The sequence below is a fragment of the Parambassis ranga genome, chromosome 17 (assembly GCF_900634625.1).
Source record: "Parambassis ranga chromosome 17, fParRan2.1, whole genome shotgun sequence".
NCBI classification, from domain to species: domain Eukaryota; kingdom Metazoa; phylum Chordata; class Actinopteri; family Ambassidae; genus Parambassis; species Parambassis ranga.
The window spans coordinates 11,215,606-11,230,906 of record NC_041037.1 but is presented as its reverse complement, the minus strand read 5'-3'; the positions used below and the strand labels follow the sequence as shown (position 1 = coordinate 11,230,906).

Here is a 15,301-nt window from a genome sequence, read left to right as displayed (position 1 = left end):
CTATAAAGGAGAGGTTCTGCAGGTGCTGACCACAGACCATTTCTCTGTTCTCATCCTTTCTGCCTGATGTTTGATCAATTCTGCATTTTGTCAGTGCTCTCACCCCTAGAGGGGGCATGAGCATGAAGTTGCTCAGGTCCAACACCATGTTGCACCACAGACTGTCCAGGAGTTGACAGATGCTTTAATCCAGGTCTGGGAGGAGACCCCCACCACCTCATCAGGAACATGTCCAGACGTTGTGGGGAGGTCATACAGGCACGTGGAGGCCACACACACTACTGAGCCTCATTCTGACTTGTCTTTAGGAATTTCCACTCAAGCTGGATCAGCCTGTAATGTGATTTTCTACTTGTATTTTGAGTGTGGTTCCAAATCCAGACCTCCATGGGTTAATAATTTTGATTTACATTGATCATTTTTATGTTATTTTGTTCTCAATGTATTCCACCATGTAATGAATGAAGATTTTCAACTTTAATATTTCATTCAATGAGATCTAGGAGATGTTATATTAGTGTTCCCTTTATTTTTCTGAGCAGTTTATATTATTTTAATCATCAATCATTTTACTTGAATGCATTATTTAAGCATGTGACATACAGAATGTCCAATAGTTGGTCAACATTATATGATATTTTTATGCCTGTGCTTCTGTAACAGGATCAGCTTATATAATTAAATGTTACAAAGTGTGTAAGTGACCATTTTTCACATATTATTTGTTGCATATAATTCATGTCCTTATGTGTAGGCCCATTTTGCAAGATATTTATAGCTATCTATTTTAAATATGATTAATTCTTCTTCTTCTTATTGTATAAAAAAAGCAATCGTTTAAATATTTTTAAGGATTTTTTTGTGTTACTTTCTTTGTTGGGTTCACTCTTCTGGACATTCAAAGTCACATATGGTATTTGAATATTTGAAACAGACATCTCACAGCAAATTGCCTCATCATTAATGATGGCTGCATTCCACTGATGGGAGGTCCTCCCTGTGGGCATGCCGAGTCATGGTCGGGACATGTTGTGGAGCTGAGCCATCACTAATAGCTTACACTTGTAACAGATCTGTCTGCCATTAAACAGGTGTCATGCACAGTAATAATTCATCCAGCTTTGCTTGAGGTTATCCACATATCAACACTTTTTTTCAGCATGATCCATACTGTTGCTGACATTGTGAGCTGATCATATTGTACCTGTGTTTGTGCTGAGCAGGGTCACACTGCTGTCGTGACTTGTCTCTTTGTTTGGAATGAACTGTCACTATGTGAGGGTGGCGGAAAACATAACAGCAACCTTCATAAAGCTATAGCTTCCTCATACAGCTGAATGGTTTCCTAATGAATAACAGTTGAAGGTGTGAAGTTACAGGGCCTGTCCTAACAGGTCTTAAGAAGCAACATAAAGCCATGAAAGGATCAGATTACCACTTCAATTGTTAATAAAAATGAATGAACATCCTCTTGTTACCTGTGAACTGGCTTTCCGAGGGGTTTTGAGGAAGTACAAAGAGCAATAAGGAACAAATAGGCTCATATCAGACTGATCACAGTCACGAAGAATGACTCGTCCACATCTCAACAGTCTATCTGAACGGCCGGACACGTGTGGAGTGCTTCTGAGTTCAGGTGACTTTTGTTATTAGTGAAATACATCTGATTGCATCTCCTCGTGCATGGGTGTGTGCTGCAATGAGCTGAGAACACACACTATCACTGATGCAGGCAACAACATTCCTGGCACATGTCATAAATGCACAGTAGCTATCTAACCTACGTCAATAATCAAAGAACAGACAGCTGAATGGAGATATAATAAGACACTAATTAACACATCTTTACAGGAGGAAATCTTTACAGAGAATGTGAAGGTTTCCTGTGTGCTTAGTGAAGAGCTGCTACTCAAGCTGGAGCTGAGACCCAAAGATACCACATCATTCTTGGAGAGCAGTGTTTGTGACATCTCTGTGCTGTCGAGGATGAATTCCATTTTGAACTCCTCTGCCCTTTCTACAGTGAGCTGGTCTGTGATCACTGATTGAAGAATCCTGATTTGCTGTGGTTGCCGTTGTGTTTGACTTTTATTTTACTGTTACACATCAGTGTGATGGGTTATATTTATGTAAGCTAAACTACACATGTTGTTTGATCGCTGCAGCTGAACTGCTGAAGAATCTGAAACCGTATTTGAATTTGCTGAAAAACATAAAAGAAGCTGAAGATGAAGAGCCTGAATGTTAAAAAGTAGAAAACACTTGAACGTATGAGATATGACTGCTGAAATTTTTAAGAAAATGAAAGATAATGACACTTAAAGAAAAGCTTTAACTTTGCAGCAATCAAACGAACAATTTAATCTTCAGAGAAATATTTCCTGTATTATCTTATTTGTGCAATGATTCAAATAAACTATTGAGCACTTAAACCATTTATTTGAATGCTGTGACAAATGAGAATGAGCTGTTTGAATAGAACTGAATGTTTTTTTTCTGTATTTTCAAACTGAAAGAAGCCATAAGTTTATATTTCTAATCACGTGTGCTGGGCATTCCCCTTCTTGCAGTGAAATCTGTGCATTGACAGCAGTGTGTTTCAATTGACTTTAGAGCCACCTAGTGGACAAAGAGTGAATAACACATAGAGACAAAAACCCCACAGGAACCAGGCAGCTCATTGTGCTATATATCCAATCATCCTGCTTTTAATACAAAGTCAAGATACAATATCTACATCTATGGTTTGAAAGGAAAGAACAGGTACATAAGTGAGGGGGATGGCATCGTCAGAGCTGGCCCTCAATACATTTCATATTATGCTTCGTGTGTGCCTTTTATATTTCTCTTGACACAATAATCATTAGAAATCGAAGGAATAACATATTTCATATATGTCAAACATCGTCAAGACTTCTGGACCACACATACAGTTCATAGGAGAATAATTTAAACAATAACTTTTGCGTGTGTGTGTGTAAATTGTAGGCAATTCTTACCCATTCTTTGTCAAAAATACACTTGCTACCATGTGCTTTCAAGCAAACTAAACATCAACAGCTGTCAGGAAGGCTTTCACTGAGAAGGCTGCTCTATATATCTAATTTCTCTGATGCCCTGGGATGGGACAGGTCTCCGCTGCTGTTGCTGAGGAGGCCGACTCAAGAGGAGGGCAACGCTGTAAACTTAAACTAGTTCTGCCTTTAATGTACATCTCTAGCTAGTTGGACATCAGTAATCAGTATCAAATAGCACCCTACACAGAGGGCATACTTTAAAACAACAAAGCAAATGAAAAAGCACCAGAACTGACCATTAAAAATAAAAACAATAATAATAATAAAAACAGTGACAATATTACACTTTTAACATTGGCTCGCCAAAGAAACAGGTAAACAACTTCTCATTATAATGGCTAGAAATACCCAAATAAATAAAAACAAACATAAAAAGTAACAAAATAGAATAATAAATATATCTTAAAAAAATCATATGAAATAAATATGACAAAGTGACCAATAACAATAAGGCTTTTTTTGCGACAATAAGTACTACATCACATCCAATCCCACATTATATCTTGTGCTCAGACGTATGTAACTGTACTGTATAGGACTTCAATGATAGACTGTATATGTACAAAATTGGTGAATTCGCCCCAAAGTGTCTGACACACGGGAACATCGCTGTGCTGTTTAATCACCATTTCTGATTATATGTCAAATTAAGAAAAGATACACACCAATATAAAGGACTTGTGCAGCTGTACTGGAGTCAGACGGAGGACGGAAACATCGACTGATAGAGCTGGGATGTTCTGTACAGTGGGGGGAAATTTGTAATTTGAAGTTATATTTATATTAATCAAAGGAGAGGACTGCTGAAACCACTAGCTCTGAATGTTTTTTTGGGATAACTGAGGGCTTAACTTCAAAGAGGTGCAATTCAAGTGGGGAAAGCTTCAGTGGAGAGGAAGATGATAAGGGATTCCTCAAGCAAAGATAATGTACAACAATAAAAGTTTAAGAGCATTAAGCAGCATGTTAAAACACAAAAAAATCAAGTCAGCATAAGGCAAAAACATACAGTAAAAACACACAAAAATATGGACTGAGTAAGAAAGAAACTGCCAGTTCCCTTCGTTAGCATCTCTTTCAATAAGCCACTGCTGTACTGACACAATGGGACTGACATCAAGAGGAGCCGGAGGGTGATCAAGGACTACAGCAAATAGCAAGCAAGCTCCGTTGAGTAAGGAATGCACTGGACTAGAAAAAAAAGCCCAGTTAAGGATAAATGGTGGGCTCTAATCGCTGTTCTGAGGCCAGCTGTTACTCAGTGAGGACACAATGACTTTGGGGTGGTGAACAGGTCTCTTTTAAGAGAGTCTGACTTTGTGGATGACAGAAGGAGCCACCTCTCCTGGTAGGCCACAGTTCAGTCTGCATGGTTTCTCTTGGCACTGTGCATCAAGTAAATGAGCATCCACATGCTTCTCCAACAGTCCTCAGAGGGGTCGAGTCCATGCTGCGGGCTGCTTCTGAGGCATAACCTAGTCTATATATATTCAGAACTACCTGTGGTAGCAGTAGTCACCTTTGAAATAGACTCACAGACACATAGAAATGTTCACCTTTGCACTTTTGTAACCCCTTTAGTACACCAAACCAATAGATACAAAGTTGAGGATAAAAAGCCCATTTAGGGTGCAGCAAATATCCAGGCTCTTTGTGTTTCTTTTCTTTTTTTTTTTTTAAATATTTTTTTTTTGTATTTTATACACATAGAGTATCATAATTCCTGTTCAGAAGCCATTTGTATTTCACTGGTTCATATTGGAGATAGCTGACCACAACACACATGTATTATTATACGTCCTTCACACTGGAACACTGAGGTAAGTATATGGATTACACATGGATAGTCTCCACACCCAGCAGCTCCTCAGGGGAGACTCCTGAGAGCGGGGGCGCTGTTAGACAGAGATTTCTTGTTGCTGTGTTTTTTTTGTTTTTTTTGTGTTTGTGTGTGTGTCCTTGTTGGTGTAGGTTTGCTCCGAGAAAAAGTTTATGTTATATCAGGCCGTCGTTCTCTGGTGTCGGTTTTTTGTTTGTGGACCTCAAAGTGGAAAGATGGGTGTATGGTCGTCTCTTCTCTTACGTTGCATAGTGGTCAAAGCTACCCAGGTACTCGAGAGCAGCCTGGTAGCAGAACTGATACTCATCCTAGGTGAGAGACAGGAAGACACGAACAGGCATGAACATACTGCGCCACCTGTGAAGTCTCATTTTCTAACTGAGATCAGGGAAAAGCTGCAGGAACGTAGACTGTACTAAAACCCTCAGCCTCCAAAGAGATCATATTCTGTCAGTTATACAAGTACATAAACACACTCAAACATATTTTACTTGCAAATAAGAGGCTGTCATCAAAATTAAATATTCATATTTTTCCTGTGACCTGCAGTGCTATTTATTCATCTGTATCGCTCAGTTTTAGCAGCATCTCTTTCCAACAATCATGACCCCTTTGTGTTAACAATAGACCTGTTTGTGTGTGAGCATGGACCCATGACAAACGGAATGGCTAACCCAACAAAGACACAATTAATGTTTACGTCCAGTCACAGCATCACAAGCATGAAGGCTGCAGGCCTGTCAGGTGAAGTTGGTTCTGCATACAATTGCTAAAAACAAGGACTCAGTTACACAAGGAAATTTTCTTGTGTAACTGGGTCATCGTTGCAACATTGCAAATGAGTTTAAGCACTAGCAAAAAACCAACAAACAAATAAACCTCTGAATATATGAAAGTAAATATCTTGATTTTAATAGTTAAACATATGTGAGGTGCGTGTTTTTCTCCGTCTTTTTGTCACTAATAGGATGAGTGTTTGTAAAGAAAGTATTCTCATTTTAATTGCATCATCATAATTTTAAGTGCATGCATATTGAGTTTAATACACAGGCTCTATAATCTGTGGCCAAATGAGAATAATGAATAATTAAGATGAGAATAATGAATAAAGCTCCAGCAGTACTGTGCTGTAGCAGTAGTTTCACTGTGCCTCTTCACTGCTTAAAGAATCTGTGTTTACCTCAGTCTGCACCATGGCTGGTCTCTGTGTCCGCAGCATTTTGACAGTTTGGAAGATGTCCACCGCCCCTTCGTAACGCATCCTCTCCAGGACGATACTCAGAGTGATAAAGACACCTGTCCGCCCGACGCCAGCACTGCAGCCATCAAAGAAGATGGTTAACAGTGAGATAGCGCTCTAGTAAACAACATGCTTTTTACCAGAAGCACGTTGAGAGATGAACTATTTTGTGCTGAAGATGAACCAGCTGCTTACCTGCAGTGAACGGCGATTGGTCCATCCTGGCCAAACTGCTCCTTAGTTTTGTGCACTTGGCCAATGAAATCGATGAAGCCCTCCCCAGATTTGGGCACACCTTGCTCTGGCCAATCAGTGAACTGGAACTGACGCACTGTTCGTGACTGACCATCCTGAAGGAAGGATTGAGGAACTGGTCAGAACACCTGCAGACTATCTAATATATATTTTCACTGTAAGATGTTGAAACTGCTGTTTATGTGAGGCGATTATTTCAGAATGAGTATTTACAGAGCTTCTTCTTGCTGTATTGACTGAAGGCCGAGACTCTGCCTGGCAATATCTTTTTCCCCTGTCTAATCATTACTGTTATCTGACCCTGGATCAGTGGCTGTGGTTAACTTAAAGCTGTAATGTCAGTTTCGTCTGCTATTGTCAGCCACTCAGTAGGCAATTACATCTTTTCTCTTCTGCTCAGTCTTTCTGACTCCCCTTTAATGGAGATCAATAGAGCATCTGTCGATGTGGCGTCAGTGCAGGACAGGCTTAACTGGAGTTATCTATGACTGGCACATATGTGCGTGTGTGCATGTGCATGAGCACGCTTGGTGTCAAGGTAATCTGGAGACATCATGGCTGAATGAGTAATCTACAGTGTCTTGTCAATAGTGCGAACCTGTTGTGTTACACACATTCACACAGAAAACACACAGTAACCAATACACAGTGCAGGTCGATAGGACAGGGCAGGGTTGCACCGCCGCTTTAAAACAGCACTGATGGGATAGAAAGGTCGAGGAGTGTGATGACACACACACTCGTCTGAATACAACATACAACAGGGGAGCAAGTCTTTCAGCATGAACTCACCCTTGCATCTGTAACTTTGAACTCTCGGAGGATGTACTGAGGCATGTTGTACTCTGCCATGGGGTCCACCACAAAGTATTGATACCTGGCTGAACGCTCTGCGGGCCAGTACTGGTGACACTTCTCCTGAGAGAGCAGAACACAAGAAAGTATTGATGAAACGTACAGAGGGCTGACATGTTGCAGGACCTGTTACTGGTAGCGTGTTTGTTTTGTTCATACCCGTCCCATTTCTCGGAGCTTAGTCAGCATGACCACAATAGTGGAGTTGTGTTCCCACAGCATCCTCCAAAAGTCCTCTGTAGTCTCAGCAAGTGGACCCTGGGTAGCTATGTAGCCCCTCTGTTGCCTACACACAAACACAAACACACATTATATAGCCACCTCCTCCAGTAAAATCTCCCTGTTTCTTGTTCTGTCAAACAGACTGAAAAGGAGGTCAGGCTTCAGGCAAGAGGGGGAACAGTCAAAACATGTGTGTACAACCACTCTGAATGGCTGAATCATCAGAAAGGGCGTCCCTCCTGCAGAGACCAAGGCGACTGCCACGCAGTGTGGGAGCATGTATACAGTAATGACAGCTCTGACAGGACGTGACAGGTGAGAGCACTGTGGTGAAAACCTATCATCTCCATTCACTCATCAAGTCATCATAGAGGAACAGAGGGGTCAGGTCATATTAGTGTTCACGGGAGGAAAACGTACCTGTATCCGTCTATGTAACTGGCATTGATGTAGTCGGAGCCTTCCAGGCCTCTGATTGGCTGGAGGCAGACGCGGGTGGTTTCATAGGGCATAATGTTGACCAGTCGGTTCTTGAATTTGTTGCAAGGCAGGTTGGCTGTGACAAACCGGGATGTGTGGGCTTTGGTGTTAGCCAGTCGCTGAGAATGCAGGGCAAATGAAATGATCAGGCAAATCAAAAGTCATGTGACCACAGGAATGCAAGAAAAATAAGATTTAGAGACGGAGATGAGTACTGTATCCTCTCCCTGTGTCCTACCTTAAACTCCAGCTCCATGCCAGTGACATGTTCTCCAGTCTCCACCTTGGACAGCTTCTGCATGTAGGAGTACAGACTCCTGGCGGCCACCTCAGTGTTCCCGCAGGCCACAGCCTCCAGCAGGGCCTCATGGATGAAGCTGTACTGGTCCTCTGTTTGCACCATGTAGTTCCTCTGCGAGCGCATCAGGGTCACGTGACCGTAGATGTCCACGGTGCGCTCGTGTCGAATCCGTTCCAGCATGGCATCGATGACGATAAAACAGCCAGTGCGACCAACACCAGCACTAACAAAAGTGAAGAAATACGTGTGTTAACCATTTTTCATTTATCTGAATAGACTGGGTTTCCAAGGATGACTTTAAACACACAAGAATTTCCACATTTGTTTATTTAAAGACAAAGCTAGACCAGCAAATGTTTATGTTTGGGTAAAACTTCTCAGTCATGGTGAGAATAGCACTGATCTTCCCTTTGAACTTTGTATGACCAGCAGACCTGCATGTGTGTGTGTACCTGCAGTGAGCGATGATGGGTCCAGCATCAGGTGGATTGCAGGCTTTGACCCTGCGAAGGAAGTTGAGGAAGGGGGTGGGATACTCCGGCACGCCGTGATCGGGCCAGGCTGTGAACTGGAACTGACGCACCTCTCTCCTCTCACTGCTTCCACTCTGACATAAAATAGAATTTATATAAAGAAGAATGATTAAAATGATCCAGACAAAGAAACAATGGTCAGAACACTTAAACTATTAAAACAAACAGGGCTGATCCTAGGGTTTCTGCACATTTTATATGCATTACTTTTTAGCATTTCTTCTAACTTAATGTTTCACAAAACATCAACCAAATTTTAGAGAAGCAATGCTACACTTGGAAGCTACAGTTGGCCTAGTTTCTGTGTTTGTAAGTAGGCCACAGAGGCACGCCAGTCTGACGGACCTAGATTAGCCCTGTGCTGTAAGAAAACTGCTCTGCTTCCAACAGTGATCAAATCTCAGCGCCTGACACGGGGAGGCTGGCCTGGTTTGATCACTCCATGAGGTCCAGACTAATCTATTATCCTCCACACGTCCACATGGTGCTACTTGTTCGTTAAAGTTCTAAAGTGCAAGCTCATGAGGCAGTTTTTAGCAGATATGGGAGTAATAGAGGGCAGAGTGGTGAGTCAGATCAGAGCAGGAGGGGTGAAATAATTTACCTTATGCAGAGAAAAAGTGCGAACACAGAAAGTGGCCAGCTCCATTGTGTCCAGCAGAGTGACCTGGATCATCCCGTATGTCTCTGTGCCACGGCTGGGCCAGTACTGATCACACTTTATCTACAAAGAGACAGAGAAAGCATCTTGTTGTTAACAAAGAGATGACAAATTACAGGTACACTGTGCTCGAAACGAGAAACTTGATGATATAGGTCAGTGGGTAAAAGCCTGGTTTCCTACCCGTGACTTCTCCTCCAGACGTGTCATCATGACGACGGAGGCGGCCCGCTGCTCCCACACCATCCTCCAGAAGTCCCCGAAAGTCTCCGCCAGGGGCCCCTGGGTAGCGATGTAGGCATTCTGCTTCCTGTAGCCATCAACGTAGTTGGCGTTGATGTAGTCGCTTCCTAGGATACCTGCAAACAAGAAACATTAACGAGATCATTAACATGGACATTAATCTCCATTTACAACATCAAACAATCTAACTGAACTGTTTCTGGTTTACAAACTGGCTGCTGGATAACTAGCAGACGGAAGAGAAACAAACAAGACTCTGCCGGCGTGAATTCGTGAGCTCCAGATCAAATCCATTCTCCCCCTTGTTGTTCTGGAGAAATGCTGGCTGCACTTGAATGCACTCGCTCTGTTTGTCAGTCTCATGCCGCTGCACACAGCTGGTCCTCAGCACTGTTTGAAATTTCAGATTTCATCCATCACACAGCCCGCCCAACCCCGCCTCGATGTGTTCACCCTCTGAACCCAAATCTGTTCAGACCAGAGACTCTAAACACACCCTTAACTTATTCACACTCACCTTCAATGGGAACCAGGACCACTCTGGTGTGATCGTATGCAATCACGTTGGCGTAGCGGTTTTTGGGCTTGTTAACCTCTAGGTTGGAGTGTTCCCAGGTGAACTGCTGACCAGGGTCGATCGACTAGAAGGAGGCAGCAAACACATACACACATAAATAGATAGTGTTTGTTTAGCAGTGCATTTGAAGATAATGGAAAGACCAGGAGCTATAATGTAGAAGGGAATAAATTGCACTTCTGAATAAATCATGAACATATCCACACAGATAAGAAGATTTAACAGGCCTTACATCTTTAAACAATTGGAATGTTTTTATTTATGTGGAATGATAATGCTTCCCTCACCTCGTACTCCTGGGAGAGTCGCAGGTTGTCGTTAGCTTTCAGCAGCTCTATGTGCTCTGCCAGCTCGCTGATGGGGATGGGAGGGTGGCTCATCATTCCTGTGGTACAACAAGGCGTGAGAGGAGCAGCGGGTCAGAGTTCAGTTCAAATTACTGCAGGTCGACGCCACTCATATGCAAAGATGTTGAGATAATTATACAATCAGACAACATCACATATCATTAAGGAACACGCTGAGGCAGAAAATCAATTTTGATCCATGTGCGAGGACAAAGTGAGGCGAGTCTTGTTTGTTTGTAAATTGTTTTTCTTTGATAAATTGCTTTCTCTGTGATCAGAGGAGCAGCGACTCAGAGAAAACAGACACAGACAGAACACTAATTAGGAAGACTGCACACATACAAACGCACACACACATACACAAAGAAAGAAACCTATGCCTCCTACAGTCATTTCCTTTCACAGCTGGAGTGAGAATAGAGAAGCTATAGCAACCCATTCTCCATTCAAAAGGCAATTGGTGACAACTACAAATCAACTTAACAGCGCTATGTGCACAATGAACACAATCCATAATGGCAAATTCAGAATTCACTCAGGATGTTTCTTGAATTATAACTCTAAAAAAGCCATTCTGCTGCCACTAAAGCTACAGCTGTTTTTCCTCCACTGACTGCAAACTGCAGCACCCACAGGTAACCACGACAAAACGCTACTGTCACGACCGAAAATGACCTCAGATAGGATCAGCCAGTTTTTGCTGGAAACAAATTTCATCTGTGCAGAGCATCTCAAAAGCACAAATCCCATGAGAGAGGAGGTGGGCGAGGAGGAAGCGTCAAGGTTGCTGCCACCTGAGAGTTTAAAAAAAATCCTATGATGAAAGAACAGAGCTGATGTGCTTTATTCTGAGGAGCTTGCTCTGCTTCCCAGTAACATAAATAAAAAGAACTTTATCTAATAAATAAAGAAAGAAATCAGTCTCATTTGACCTTGCATATCCTGGCAGGTAACCTTTATCCATGGTGACACATTCTTCTATTAACTACAACCACAAAAAAGCAATGAGTCCAGTAATTCAATTCTGTCAGGTCACGTGTTTTTTGGATGTTGTGAAGTAAAAGCGCTCCGGTGCACCGACCAAAGCAGCTGTGTTGTTAGATCCTGCCTGGCAGGGGGTGGGAGGCAGAAAAATCCATGTAGTCTCTTCAAAGTGGGGCTTTGGTTGGTTACTGGAGAGAACAGAGTCGGTTCTTTTACAAATGATCCCTGTTAACCCACTACACGAATCATTCTCAGCTCTGAACGCTGGAGTTCTGACGGGACAGATTTCAGTCATTTCTGCCTGTAATCTGCAGCTTGGCATGTGGGACGTGGGCGAATGGAGATGATCAGATTTTGTCACACCGTTATGACTCAGACGTGACTCAGCACTGACTGTACTACCTGGGCAGCGGCCATTTTGATCTCAGAAACGACTGGAAGCTGCCAGGTACATGTTGGCTGTGATGTGGAGGAGAACTTTCACAATCTTGTCTGCATAATCTTACCAAGGATAAAATTAGTTGCATGAATATTTCATTTTCAACTGATGAGCCATCGGAAGTAGACTTTATTATGCAAATACAGAGTGTGTGTGTTTGGGTGCCTTGTGTGGGTACACTCTTCATACCAGGAGTCTGGAAGTTGATGCGCCTCATCTCCACAGGGTCGGTCGGGTGATGGGCCATCATTTCTGCATTGCTCAGGAGACTCTTGGTTCCGGGTTCAGAGTCTTTGCGCTTGCTGTTCAGAGAGCAGTGAGTCAAAAGAGCAATTAACACATGCAAACAACCAGGGACCGAAAGCCAGACACGTCATTAGCATGGCTGCTTCATTCAAGTAAATAGTGCATTATCAGATATGGTGTTTTACCACTTTGTACAAGTACTCAGCATTGTGTAATTGCTGTGGGTTAAAATGAACAAAGAGCTTGACATTGGTTTAATCTTACCTGTCAGGCTTGCTGCTTCCAGTGAAACAAGAGGACGGGATGGAATAATTAGAAGAAGAAAAGGAAGGAAACAGACAGATTGTTAGAAAGGGAATCAATATTTTTTCATTAGTATTCAAAAGCTTGATGGCTTGCAGCAGATATCGCAGGCCTACAGCCGGGTCAGGCTGTCTGATGGCTGTCTGCGGCCAGACCAAAACTTCTTAACTGGGACAAATCTGATGACATTTGAGCAATTTGTGTAAAAAAAAACTGAAAGTTTAATAAATGTGGTTCAGAAAATATGAGCTGGAAGTGCAGGCACACAATGAATGCTTAATGTCATTGCATCAGTGAGCCGAATTGTTGCAGTAAGTGCCGTGTTCCCTAATTACGCTGACATTACACTGTACTGCTACAGCAGAGCAGCAAATGTGTTTTAATCTGCATGTTTTCTGAAAACTGTTAAATAGTATGTGTGATGGGCTGAAGCTGAGAGCCATAATTTCATAAAAACTTGTTAAAAAATATATCAAAAACAGCTGGCCTAATTCTAAATCAGAGCTGCCTTGGCATTTTGCCTGTTATGACCAACAGTCTGATTCAGTGTCATGGTTGTAAATGACACTGACATTTGGTTTATTGTGGAGCTCAACCCACTCACTTTTTGTAGAGGAGGATGGCGATGACGATGCAGATGATGAAGACCACAGCAAGGACAGGTCCAACCACCCAGATGAGCCCATCGCCTGCATCAAAGGGCTGGGGGTCTGAATCTGGGGCAATCACTGGGTCAGTGTACGGGCTGGCCACGTACATCTTCTGTAAGCAAACATACAGAGTCAGGCGGTCATGGCAGGCACAGGAGGGTACAATAGAACACACAGAGGGGCTCTGGATTGCATTAGACTGAGCAGACATTTCTGTGAGTATAAGCAGGCTGCACATGTCTTTATATAGACGTGTGTGAGATATGTATCTGCTCTGCTTTTGCATTAAGGACAAGAATATATTGCCTTTTATCAGCTCTGTTTTGAGCTAAACGTGGTCCCGAAGAAAAAAATAAAATTAAGTCTAATTCAAGTTGTGCATTTATGTCTCTTTAAATTCAAATGCACATCCATAGCAGCGGTGCATAAGGCAATATCTCTTCTCCTGCCACAGTAGGTACACTCACTCTTCATTAGCAGCAGTGATGGAAGTACGTGGAGCTTATTGCCTTTTGCTTACAACACTTTGACTGACTGGGAATTTTATTGTTTTAGCAGTGAGGCCGTATTGATTACGATGTATAGTGACAGCAAGCAGGAGAGAAACGCAGGCAGCAGGGCAGGGGAGTGAAGCAGCAGTTATAAACACAGAAAAGTAAGAGATGTAAGATGGGGGGGCTCTCTCATACCCCGGTTGTGGAGTTCAGCTCTGCCAGGATGAAGAAGACATACTCCTGCCCCGCCTCTAGAGCTCGATTCTCAAACCCTCCATAGTCCAGCTGGTCCCCCAGGGTGAAGAAGGCCGGTAGGGTGGCAGGTGTGAACCGGGCTGTGATGTAAGCCCGGCGCAGGTCCACCTGCTTCTGCTGTCGAGAATCCCTCTGTCTCTGACTGATGTCTTTTAACAGCTGACGGAAGAAATATAAGACGTTCCAATATCTGTGACTAATCTATGAACACTGATATTGAATTAAAAAGCAATGCCAGCACTTCTAGAGATAGCATTGTGTGTCTGTGTGTGTGTGTGTGAGGTCTTTTCCTGCCTTCAGGCTCAGACATCAGTGCGTGCTGTCATTGTTGTGGTTCTCACCTCCTCTAGGTCCATTTCATCTGGGCTCTTGAGGTGTCTGATGACGTTGCGGCCTCTTCGCAGCGGAACCACAACAACATAAACATTCCTGTGGGAGCAGAGGAGGACAAACAGCTTAACAGCAGCTGCACCTGTACAATAGCAAAGTGTCACCAACTGCTTTCATGTTTCCTTGCCGACTTCTTCTACATGTTATTGTGATGCATGTCATATACGGATATCATCATTCCCCACACTGTTACTGTAATTTTTATTGTTAACTAAAATACAATGAATCACAGCATAGGTCTGATGATTGAGACAGTCCTCCTACCTATCATGAGGACTGTTACAAGGGTTCAATATTTCCGTCTTACTTGACAGGAGTGCGAGTTTCCAGGGATGGCAAAATAATAGTGATGGTGGTTTCAGTTTCTCGTGTGTGGTCAATCTCAGGGCGGCGGATTGTGATTGGTGGGGATGTCTTGGCGGTGATGCGGTGGCGAAGGCCTCCCATGTTGCCTTCGGGGGATGTGATTTTGAAGTCATAGCTAGTATCAGGCTGAAGGTTCGGGATGACTGCCTTTCTCAGACGTGCGTCCACCTCCATCTTCTGTCGGTTATACTCCACCTGAAGGGCAGGAGGCAGATGGGGAGATTAGAATAATATAGTTTAAGAAAGGGATACATATTTACTATGATTAAATAGTTTGAGAGGGTTAAATATTTGAATCAGAAGACTCTTGTTAATAGTGACATCATTAATTGAACTGTAGTTTTTCCTCCTGCAACTTAATTCTGTATTTGCTTCCTGCAGCGGCTGGATGATATTGGTAATAAAATTAATTAATATGCATATTTTTTATATTCTTAAATAGCAACATTGCACAGTAGTCTATTGTTTGCCGTTTTTACATCTCAATTGTTAAATCCATAAAAAATACAAAGTGATAAATCTCTGTTTTACTGAGAGATCATG

General features: G+C 42.6%; 1 protein-coding gene across 4 annotated transcripts in view; it reads right to left on the bottom strand.

Moving 5' to 3' along the window:
• Positions 1-2,688: 2,688 nt before the first annotated feature.
• The window catches only part of ptprsb (protein tyrosine phosphatase receptor type Sb), a 59,188-nt gene continuing 46,575 nt past the window's right edge, over positions 2,689-15,301 (bottom strand). For all 4 annotated transcript variants that reach the window (XM_028426724.1, XM_028426720.1, XM_028426722.1 and 1 more), the window contains 18 exons: positions 14,700-14,953; positions 14,344-14,431; positions 13,943-14,161; positions 13,208-13,365; positions 12,565-12,576; positions 12,244-12,356; positions 10,572-10,669; positions 10,225-10,348; positions 9,648-9,823; positions 9,408-9,527; positions 8,723-8,877; positions 8,208-8,493; positions 7,910-8,088; positions 7,427-7,553; positions 7,205-7,330; positions 6,353-6,507; positions 6,098-6,233; positions 2,689-5,225 (listed from right to left, as the gene is read on the bottom strand). In XM_028426724.1, the coding sequence (XP_028282525.1) occupies positions 5,157-5,225; positions 6,098-6,233; positions 6,353-6,507; positions 7,205-7,330; positions 7,427-7,553; positions 7,910-8,088; positions 8,208-8,493; positions 8,723-8,877; positions 9,408-9,527; positions 9,648-9,823; positions 10,225-10,348; positions 10,572-10,669; positions 12,244-12,356; positions 12,565-12,576; positions 13,208-13,365; positions 13,943-14,161; positions 14,344-14,431; positions 14,700-14,953 (2,595 nt within the window). In that variant the 3' untranslated portion in view covers positions 2,689-5,156. The remainder of the gene's footprint in view (positions 5,226-6,097; positions 6,234-6,352; positions 6,508-7,204; positions 7,331-7,426; positions 7,554-7,909; positions 8,089-8,207; positions 8,494-8,722; positions 8,878-9,407; positions 9,528-9,647; positions 9,824-10,224; positions 10,349-10,571; positions 10,670-12,243; positions 12,357-12,564; positions 12,577-13,207; positions 13,366-13,942; positions 14,162-14,343; positions 14,432-14,699; positions 14,954-15,301) is intronic.